We start from the raw sequence: 11,109 nt of genomic DNA on the forward strand, positions 1-11,109 counted from the left end.
TTTAAAGTGTCAATCGATTTATCGTTGTGAGATTTGACATCAACAAACTTGTCAAGGTATGCAGACATCTGAAATGTTAAGGAACTTAGTGAAAGAATTAACGAAGGGTTATGGAGAATCACACAACCACGAGCATGCTGAAAAAGTTGCTGCAAATGCCGCCAAAATCTACTCTGCTATGAAAGAAGACATTCCCGACCTTCACAAAAAAGGTAATTCAAGCGTATTTCTTCGCCTACCGCACTTTATTTGATCGCCCAAATTATACCACCATCACAAGCTCAATACAACTGGTATTCAAGGTCCTGACTAGTTGTAGCGGGTGCTAACTGATTCTAACTGTATCAGGAGCTAAGGAAGTTGTGACAAGCGCTGCGTGGCTTCACGATGTGTTGGACCACAAGATGATATCTGATCCAGTGGAGTATAACAGAAAGGAGCAGGTGATGAGAGACTTCTTAGCAGCTCGGTTCAGTGATCAGCAAGTCACACTTATATTCGATATAATTGAAAATGTATCGTTCTCCAAGGAGGTAACTGTTAAGATGCTGCCTATTTGATTCATGCTTTAATTAAATCATGATAATGATATGCAGTACTAAATTTCCTGGCAAAGCTTACGTGATGGCAAGTTCTGTTGTTATGTAATTATCTTTCTTTTTATAACACATTTTTGTGCACATTCCAGTAATCCTATTAAAACACAGGTTAAAGGTCTGAAGAAAGATCTGGGAGAGTATGAGGTACTGAGGAACATGGTGTCCGATGCTGATAAGTTGGAAGCTATTGGGGAAGTGGGAGTGTTGAGGTGTTATCAGTACACAACAGAGAGTCAACCTCACTTATCAACTCAACAGGTAGAGTCATGTTATCAGTACACAACAGAGAGTCAACCTCACTTATCAACTCAACAGGTAGAGTCATGTTATCAGTACACAACAGAGAGTCAACCTCACTTATCAACTCAACAGGTAGAGTCATGTTATCAGTACACAACAGAGAGTCAACCTCACTTATCAACTCAACAGGTAGCGTCATGTTATTAGTACACAACAGAGAGTCAACCTCACTTATCAACTCAACAGGTAGAGTCATGTTATTAGTACACAACAGAGAGTCAACCTCACTTATCAACTCAACAGGTAGAGTCATGTTATCAGTACACAACAGAGAGTCAACCTCACTTATCAACTCAACAGGTAGAGTCATGTTATCAGTACACAACAGAGAGTCAACCTCACTTATCAACTCAACAGGTAGAGTCATGTTATCAGTACACAACAGAGAGTCAACCTCACTTATCAACTCAACAGGTAGCGTCATGTTATCAGTACACAACAGAGAGTCAACCTCACTTATCAACTCAACAGGTAGAGTCATGTTATCAGTACACAACAGAGAGTCAACCTCACTTATCAACTCAACAGGTAGAGTCATGTTATCAGTACACAACAGAGAGTCAACCTCACTTATCAACTCAACAGGTAGAGTCATGTTATCAGTACACAACAGAGAGTCAACCTCACTTATCAACTCAACAGGTAGAGTCATGTTATCAGTACACAACAGAGAGTCAACCTCACTTATCAACTCAACAGGTAGAGTCATGTTATCAGTACACAACAGAGAGTCAACCTCACTTATCAACTCAACTTACTTCCGTTTAAGATGAAGCAGTCTTTATTTTACGTACCAGCAAAATGTTTTATGAATTGTATCTGTTATATTGATGATTTATTTGACGTCCAGGTGGTCTAATTTATTCATTATACTAGCTTATAACTACCTGTATTACCTGGCAATGTAAATGGCCCCTCTACACTCTACACTATACACTCTACACTCTACACTCTACACATGGCCTTGTATAGTGTGTACATGACCCTGTATAGTGTGTACATGACCCTGTACAGTGTGTACATGACCCTGTATAATGTGTACATGACCCTGTACAATGTGTACATGACCCTGTACAGTGTGTACATGACCCTGTATAGTGTGTACATGACCCTGTATAGTGTGTACATGACCCTGTATAGTGTGTACATGACCATGTATAGTGTGTACATGACCCTGTACAGTGTATAGTGTGTAGTGTGTACATGACCCTGTATAGTGTATAGTGTGTAGTGTGTACATGACCCTGTATAGTGTATAGTGTGTAGTGTGTACAGTGTACATGCGAAATAGAGCACACGTTATTTATCACCTACATATTATTATCTATGTTTCGTATATCCCAGGTAATAGCAGAAATGAAGCAACATTGTGAGGATAAGCTGTTACGTCTCTACACAGACTACATCCGGACAAGAGCGGGTAAAGATTTGGGAGCTGGACTGCATAAATCCGTGCAGAATTTCCACCAAGGTGTTACTTCTCTGGAGGAGATATTGTCCAAACATTCCGTTAATGGAGCGTAGAAATAGTTTGTTTTCTTACATTGTTTTGCATCATAAGTTATTCAATTTTATGTTGATTTTTCTACTAATTTATCAGATTATTTTCAGGTTTTTACTTTTTATATTATCGTGAGTTCGACTTTTGGATCATTATTTTATCAAATATATCTTGTTATTATTCCTTATCAAGGTTTGAATTTTATGTCATACAACATAACCAATTACAGTGGAACCTCTATAAGTATATACCAATTACCATGCCTCTATATACCGGGTACCTCCATATATATTCCCCCAAACTTGTAGTTAATTAGCTTAATTGCAAAAAATGTGATTTACACCATCTCATACCGCATTTAGTGGTGATTGAAGTACAAGCTTTATTGCAACTATGATAAGACTTAAAGAACTTTAAATGGGGGTATATGTGACGCTTGACAGGTTATTTGACAGAAACTGGGCGTTGGGATCAGGTTAAACCTCTCGACTAGTAGTAGAGTATAGCTCTATACCGGGTTTTGATTTTTTTAAATACACCCTGCACTTTTATTATCCCTCGAGAGGCCCGGTATATTGAGGTATGACTGTATATGTTAAAGCTCACCTTTTTTATGTTTTTTGTTCTTACCCTCGTTCCATTTTCATACCAACCTAAGAATAAGCTAATTATTTTTTAACGTACGTACGTAGTATTTATTTAACGTACGTAGTATTTATTTCGTATTTAAATTTTACGAACATTCCGCGTTATTGATCTTGTCTGATAATTACCGGCTACGAAATATGGCAGTCGAATTTCAATTAAAATTAGTCATCAATACTGCTACTAAACAGTAAACAAATAAATTAAATTAATTTATGGGCAGATTTGAATTTGAGTGTATTATCCTAACATGCGCTGCCAAAATGGCTATTTAAATATAATCGTTTCTTTGTTTTCTTTTAATGCAATAACACTTGATTCCGTTGACAAAATATCAATACTGAATATTCTATTCAACTGAAAATATCAATGATGTAATGTAATTTTCTCAAATGAAAAACTACACTCCCATAGCATGACGGACAGCCAGGACCCACTTACCTAACAATGAATAACCTCCAGGCCCTGTACCGGCCCGAACTCTCCCCTCTATTCCTAATCAGATGCTCCCTTACCCTTATCTCTGTCTGGTATGTGACATGTGGAGCCTCCTCCTACATCCTGGTCTTGTTATCTATTGTATCTACCCTCTACCTCGCTAGTACTCTACTCTCTAAGTACTCTATACTTACCTCTCTAAAGGTAGACACCTTCATGGAGAGCTGGACTTACCCTCAGGATTGTCTGAGGAACTTCTTTGTTATCAGGGACTTTAAACCCTTCCCTGATAACCTCAACTACTCGGTCATATCCCGGCCTATATACATCCTGCTGGACAATGTGATTGAGAAGTTTGTGTTAAGCTGGCACGCTGGCATCACCACCAGTAAGAGTTTCCCAAGACTGGTGAGATTGGAGCTGGTGCAGGCTATACACCAAGTCTACTACAGATGTGGACTTGTTAACAAGTATGATATCATAGAGCACGTAATGGGGGTATACTTGGTGAGGTTAGAAGAAGTGGTAAACTCCACCTCCCCCACTCTCACTCAGATCCAACACACTGCTGCCCTCAACCACCAGTCTCAGGATCAGTACGTGCGCGCCATATGTGATCTCCTCATGAGGATCAGTCTGTCCAAGGTTAATTACGAGTGTGAAGCACTGCGGGCGGTCCTCCGTGAGATCCTCTCCTCACAGCTGCTAAACGTGCTGGTGGAGACCTTCTCCGATCCTTCCACCCTCTACAAACTGATAGTGGAGCTGGTGGAGGACGATGATGAAGAGGAGTTCTCTGGAATCAGTGACGACGACAAGGAATTTCTGAGGAACAAGCCTCATGATAAGAAGTGTTTCGAGATAATATCGGAGGAGCTTGAAGAGGATGACACCTCCACAACTATACAGTTCGCCTCTCTAGATTGCAGTCCTGGAGAAAGGTCCAATAAGTTCAGGATTCCTAAAGTCAGGTTGTTTGGGGTAGGTATCACCAGGTTTGCTGTTTATGTTATCGAATATTCTGATAAACTGTGGAATCCTGACCTCGGAGATCAAAGTGATATTTCTATCCATCTGCTGGGTCGGAGATTTAATGAGTTCGCTGCTCTACACGAACGCTTACTAAAGGATAAGACTACTAAACCGTTTGTAAAGAAAGTGAACTTCCCCAGCAAAGAACCCCTCTCCTCCTTCCCCTTCAACAGACTCGACAGGGAGTTTCTGAGTAGTAGACGAGATCTGTTTACACAGTATCTTAACGAGATCTGCCAGTATGATGAGGTCCTGCAGAGCGAGAATATGAAGGAGTTTCTGGGATACAACTGTGAGGAGATCACTGTCTTCAAAGCTAAGAGTTCTAGTTTTATCGAATCTAAGATAGGAAAGAACATAACAAAGATGCTGAGGAGCTTCTCCAGAGGTCTCTCCCTGTCCGACACCAGAGCAGAAACCTGCGATGAGAGTTTGCTGGATATCAGCTCTGAGATGTTCGCCTCGTACAAGGACAGTATTCGGAAAACCAAGAAACTGACTGCGCTCTCTCACGATCACGCTAAGTTCCTGAAAGCACCTCCCAGCGCTGACATATCGGACACACTGGAGAAATACATCAGAGAAAAGATGGAGGCAGGTGAGAAAGGACCGTGTGTACCCTCCCCCTGTCAGTACTACAACCGTGAGAATACTTGTGTCAGTATCAGGGACAGTCAGTTTGCTTCCACTCTCCTTCATACCATTCAGCTTGCTTTCTCCAAATCAGAAACAATTCTGGGCACATACGGTCTAGCTCAAGTACTTACAACTGTGCTGAGATTACCAATTAACCGTTACTTTATCAACAAGATAAACACGCTGACCTCAGAGAACTACTGGTTTGTATACCTCACAAAACTAAACCAGCTTCTCTTCGAGTTGGAACCAGAAGAAGGTTCTGAACTTGTTGTGGGTCGTGAGGAGTTTGTTCGGAGAATCAAGGAGAAGGTGGGTCGTGAGAGGTTGTTGAGTTTGTTTGGTACTGAACAAGCTCTGCTGAACATTGCTGATAGTCTGGCGGACCAAGTTGTTAACAAAGCCATGTTGTTTCTTATTGTTGATCATTTTCTTGGTATGTTTGTTCCTGAACTGGAGTTTGAGCTGAAGTCTTTGTACCGATGAAATTTTTTGTTGATTGTTTGAATCTTGGTTTGAAGAGATGTTTGGAGATTTTGTTTATAGATTTATTCATTCTTAATGACCTTTTTTGTGTTTAATCTCAGATTGAGTCCGTAGTTACAAAATGCTTAATTTTACTATCGGCATGCATATCATGTTTCATCAGAGATTTAACTTCACATTATTTCAGAATCTCAGAGTTTATTATAATTGAAAATTAATCTATATTTTTATACGTGTGAAATTTTTAAATTAATAATAATAATAATAATAAGTAGGAATTTATACATCGCTTTATAGCCATAAAGAACTCAAAACCCAAAGATTCAGTTCAAACCATCTAAAGCGACTCATGAGTAACATGTACATAAGAACTTATTTTTATGAAGTATGGATTTTATGAGAGAGGTAATACATGATACTTATACAAATACGTTTTCAAAGAGATGAGTTTTTAGTTTCTTTTTAAATAAGACGATATCAGTTAGTGTTCTCAATTGATAAGGAAGCTGATTCCAAACAGAGGGTCCGCAGTAGCTGAAACTTCTCTCGGTTTTACTATAGTTTGAAATAGGAGGAACATTTAGGAGGAAATAGTCTTCTTCAGTTCTTAGTACACGTACAGGTTGACTCTTGATGTCAATACATTTGGTGATATACTCCGGAGCTATGTTGTTGACGCATTTGAATACGGTTAGAGCAATCTTATACTCTATTCGTTGTCGTATTGGAAGAAAATGGGCTTTTTTCAGGAATGGAGTGACACTGTCCCATTTTTTGATAGCTTTCCAACCAAACAAGAATCGAACACAGGAATTTTGTACCTTCTGGAGTTTCTTTATGAGAAGATCGGGTAAACCGTATAGGAGTCCATTGCAGTAGTCTAGTTTTGAAAAGATCAAGCAGTGAATGAGCTGTCTTTTTAGATCATAGTTAAGCTTCGAGCCTATAACTCGAAGGTTCCTCAGATGGATGTTGCAGCAACTGATAATTGAATTTATTTGATCTTCAAATGTTAGGAATTGATCAAATAGGACACCTAAACTTTTCACTGTGCGGGATGCCTCCACAGGGTCAGCTGCATTGTCAAGTTGTATTGAATCGACTGGACATGAAGAGTAACTGTTCTTGGTCTGTACTACAAGAGCTTCTGTTTTGTTTTGGTTCAGTTTGAGTTTATTTTGGGTCATCCAGGTTTTAATATCTTCAAAACAATTTGTTATTCTCTCTTCGATTGTTGACAGATCTCGAAATAGTGGGTTAAACTCAATGTACAGTTGAGTGTCATCTGCGTACATATGGATGTTAAATCCATGTCTCTTTGCGATCTGATTGAGCTCCTTTGTGTAAAGTATAAACAGAATTGGACCTAGAATTGAACCTTGCGGGACTCCAATTCTAAGGAAGCATCTCTTTGATCTTGATTTATCAATAGTTACTGTGAAGGATCTGTTATTAAGGTATGATGTAAACCATTCGAGAACAGTACCTTCAAAACCAAAGTCCTTTTTTAGTTTTTTTAGGAGCAAGTGATGATTTACAGTATCAAAAGCAGCACTGAGGTCCAAAAGGAGGAGGATAACCTTGCTTTTCATGTCACTGATACAAAGAAGATCATTGTAGATGGTAAGGGTTGCAGTTTCGCAGCTATGATTTGACCTATAACCACTTTGATGCTCAGCATGAAGATTGTGATAGTCAAGATGTTTGGTCATCTGTTTCTGGACACTCTTTTCAATGAGTTTCGAGAGGAAAGGTAAGTTACTAATTGGTCTATAGTTGTTGAAGCTATTGACATCTCCTTTATCATCTTTGATGGCTGGTCTGACAAGAGCACTCTTTAAGACTGACGGAAATTTTCCAGTGACAAGTGAGTCATTGATAATAAATGACACAATTGGTTTAACTTCATTAAAACACTGCATTAGAAGTTTTAGAGGGATGGGGTCCTCTTCACATTCTTTTTTGTTAAGTTCAGAAAGAATCTTTTTGAGATCATTGTCGCTTATGGTTTCAAATTGGCTCCAGGCTTCACCTTGAAATGGTTCTGAGTGGTCAAGTTAGAGTGTCAGCTGCAGTATCATTGTTAATGGCAGAGTAAATCTTTTCCACTTTATCATTGAAAAACTCTTTCATCTCCTCACATAGAGTTTCAGCAGGTTTGTTATTAGGCTTCAAGTTTTTAGATATGTCCCGATCCATTAGCTGATTGACTATTTTGTAGGTATCTTTTTTATTGTCCTCACAGCTTTGCAGACGATTTTCATAGTATAGCTGTCTAGTGGTGTTTATAACTGCCTCAGCATGCTTAACAGCTTTTTTATAGTCCAATTTTGAATCTGCAGTTTGTAGTCTCCTGTTGTCACGTTCAGCTTTTCTTCGTTTCCTTCTGGCAGTTTGACATTTTGTGTCCACCCACTTGCTTTGATCAGGATTAATGCTAAAACAGATAAGGGAGCATGTTTATCAAGAATTCTGCGAAGTTCTTTGTTATAGAGTTCTGTGGCAGAGTTGCAGTCAATAAACTTGTTGGGGTCATTTATGTCAGATAGCAACAGATCCTCTTTGAAAAGATTCATGTCTATATCTGATATCTTTCTGCCCACCATATCTTCTTTGTTGCTTCCTTTGTGGTGAGGAAAGGCAATAGAGAAATTTACGAAGTAGTGATCTGATGTTGTTACTGTTTTAGCTACATTTATATCTTTTATGTTCAACATATCACACGCATTGCTTCTAGTAAGAACAAGGTCTAAGATTCCACCCCCAATGTGTGTTGAACTGGAAATATGCTGGATGAGGCCATAGTTTGATATGAGATGGATAAAATTTATCGTATCAGGATCAGTGAGGTCTTCGACATGGATATTGAAGTCTCCAGCAATGATCAGTCTACCTGGAAGGTGAGTTAGACTGTCAAGATATTCATCAAATTCCCGTAAAAAGTCTGTCATTTTGGACATTTTAGCCGTACAAGATCGATAGACACAGCAGAAACGAAGAAGGTCATTGGAACTTGACTTCAGCACACACTCAACATGTTCGAAGGATTTATGGGTCTTTGTAGGGCGTTTATTGAAGCTAAGATCTTTCTTAAAGGCAATAGCGACACCACCTCCTCTACCAGCTCTAGATTGGTGGACAATATTATAACCTAGGTCTTTAATTTCCGCTATTTTTGACGTATCTCCCTTACGTAGCCAAGTTTCTGTCAGGAAACAGGCATTAATATTGGAGTCAGACAGTTGCTCAAATACTTGTGCAGTTTTATTACATAGTGACCTCGTGTTAAACAGTCCGACATTTAGGTTGAGAAGCGTAGTCTTTACATGTTTTTGAGTACTCTGTTCTTTGTCGAAGACTCTCTTTCTCCAGCATTATGATGGGACAGTTTTCAGCACCAGAGTGATGGGTGTTACAAGATTCTCTGTATGATTCATAAGTGGAGTGTGAGCAGTTGGTGCATCTGTGACTTCTTCTGACCTCTTTGTAGGGACAAGCCCGGGTTATGTGTGATGCACTACAATACATACAAATAACATCAGTTTCCTGGCACTGAGATGAAATGTGTCCCAGTTTCTGACATCGGAAGCACTGCTTAAGATCAAATCTATCAACTACTTTACATCTGGAATTTCCTATGTAAATGGACTGATTGTTTAACAGGAAATGCCTTATATCAGGAGACACTTTAATCCCAACAGTAGTGTATTCTCTTCCATAATTGACATACACAACTTTAAATGTTCTATCATGCTTGGTCACCAAATCTTTAACATATTGATTCTTTTCCAGAAGCTTCACTTCCATGAAGGTTTTAACCTTCTCTCGAAATTCAGGAACTGATAGATTTTCAGAGACAATGTGGGAGATTAAGTTGTTTGGAATATTCGTAACTGTGACTTTCGGGAACATTTTCTTTGCATCATTAACAGTGATTTTGGACGAAGTTACAGCTGATGAGTTTGCAAGGGCTATTTTCCCATTCTCTCTATCTTTTTCTGAAGGGAAGGAGATAACAATTTTGCCTGTCTTTGGTTTAGGGGTCAAGAAGATCATGGGTATTGTACCAAGGGCTTTGCTAGCTAGCTTTCCTGCTTCCTCAAGATTAATATTACTAGCTTCTACATTGAGGACGATAACATGATTATCAGGAGCATTATTATGGGTATTGTCAGAGGGAAGTTTTTGCATAGGAGTTTCCTTCTTGGTTAGTTCTATGAAGTTCTCAGTAGCAGTACTAGTCGGGCTATCTATAGCCGATTCAGGAGACAACGCAACACTGTAGCTCTTTGAAGATGAAAGTGAACTGGTAGACTTCATTGGACAAGCACTTAAAGAACTAGATGTTTGCAGGGCTAGGGCTGATGCACTACTAGGGATAGATGATGCACTACTAGGGGTGCTGGATCTTTGTGTAAGATTTGGTACTTCTGTGAGCAGAGAATCTATTTGTGATTTAAGTTTGACGGAAATAAGTTCTTCTACACTTGACAGTAAACTTACTTTAAAATTGCTCAAAGTTTCAATCAATGTCTTCTCATCTCCATTGCTGGAAGTTGTATCAGTGGTGATACTAGCCCCACTTTCAGTGCTAGCCACACTTTCAGTGCTAGCCACACTCTCAGTGCTAGCCACACTCTTGGTGCTATCCATGCTTGTATTACAAGTTGAGTCCGCAGTTTTAACAGCAGTTTTTGCAAGGAGAACTTTCTTACAGTTAGGACATGTCCAGCCAAAGTCACCATATCTTTGGGAATATGTATTACTGTATTTGTGAATAACTGGCAAAATATTCGTCAGGAAAGTCCGTGTACAAATAGACGTGGGCATAAGTGTGCCAGCCTTATCCTTACAACATGCGTGGAAAACGTCTTTACATATCTGACAAGAAATGGACTCATAGGCCATGTTATCACTTTTACAGCGACAACACAGCCCTTGGAGATTAAACTTGGGGACTGCTTTTGGGTTAATGGCACTTTTCTTTGGAGGGGCTTTAGAATCTTTAGAAAAATCTTTAGAAAAATCTTTAGAAACATCTTTAGAAACATCTTTAGAAACATCTTTAATCTTTAGTATAGGTTTTTTTGATTTAACAGTACCTTTGTCTGAGAGCTTCTTTCTCTTTTTCTCTGCTTCTTCACTGCTGGGCGTTTGGCCTGCAGCCTTGTCATTTGTCATAGCTTTGAGGCTCGGGATCATACCTCAATAAATGTAATAGATTTAATGTGTGATTGCGTAACTTATTTATCAGTTGATCTGATTTTCAGCTTACTTTTCTTTATTTTTGATGACTTTTGAATCAGATCGTAGTTGAATTATTAGTCTCCTTGAATCATATTAGTACATAGAATAAAGTTGACCCATAATTCTGAGTATCGAATTTAAATATCCAGGGCAGAGTCACCCCTATAATTTGTGATCACGCCACCCTCTACCAAGTCAGTAACCAGTAGCTGAGAAGCAACAATA

General features: G+C 39.0%; 3 protein-coding genes across 5 annotated transcripts in view; 2 read left to right on the forward strand and 1 right to left on the reverse strand.

Moving 5' to 3' along the window:
• The window catches only part of LOC134820666 (protein PTHB1-like), a 55,797-nt gene extending 44,941 nt beyond the window's left edge, over positions 1-10,856 (reverse strand). The window contains exon 1 of the mRNA XM_063831177.1: positions 10,842-10,856. The gene's annotated coding sequence lies outside the window, so the exon portion shown is untranslated. The remainder of the gene's footprint in view (positions 1-10,841) is intronic.
• Positions 48-6,530, forward strand: LOC134818245 (uncharacterized). Of its 3 annotated transcripts, none has more exons than XM_063827743.1 (4): positions 48-212; positions 349-533; positions 708-1,598; positions 2,244-6,530. In XM_063827743.1, the coding sequence occupies exon 4, from the start codon at positions 3,493-3,495 to the stop codon at positions 5,635-5,637; it is 2,145 nt and encodes a 714-aa protein (XP_063683813.1). In that variant the 5' UTR covers positions 48-212; positions 349-533; positions 708-1,598; positions 2,244-3,492; the 3' UTR covers positions 5,638-6,530. The 3 variants fall into 3 exon arrangements, with proteins under 3 accessions (XP_063683813.1, XP_063683805.1, XP_063683821.1); XM_063827735.1 differs by having other exon boundaries at positions 708-857; XM_063827751.1 differs by having other exon boundaries at positions 349-443.
• Positions 74-560, forward strand: LOC134816238 (uncharacterized). The gene is made up of 2 exons (XM_063825029.1): positions 74-212; positions 349-560. Exons 1-2 carry the CDS (start codon positions 74-76, stop codon positions 558-560), a joined length of 351 nt encoding a protein of 116 aa, XP_063681099.1.
• Positions 10,857-11,109: the final 253 nt, after the last annotated feature.

The sequence above is a fragment of the Bolinopsis microptera genome, chromosome 1 (assembly GCF_026151205.1).
Source record: "Bolinopsis microptera isolate Bmic1 chromosome 1, MBARI_Bmic_1.0, whole genome shotgun sequence".
In the NCBI taxonomy this organism is placed as follows: domain Eukaryota; kingdom Metazoa; phylum Ctenophora; class Tentaculata; order Lobata; family Bolinopsidae; genus Bolinopsis; species Bolinopsis microptera.

What these genes read in the sequence shown, in the direction of transcription:
- LOC134816238 (XM_063825029.1), top strand. Translation starts at nt 74, where the DNA reads ATGTTAAGGAACTTAGTGAAAGAATTAACGAAGGGTTATGGAGAATCA. An exon ending in TCCCGACCTTCACAAAAAAG is followed by an intron (nt 213 to 348) that starts GTAATTCAAGCG and finishes TAACTGTATCAG; the next exon opens with GAGCTAAGGAAGTTGTGACA.
- LOC134818245 (XM_063827743.1), top strand. Translation starts at nt 3,493, where the DNA reads ATGAATAACCTCCAGGCCCTGTACCGGCCCGAACTCTCCCCTCTATTC.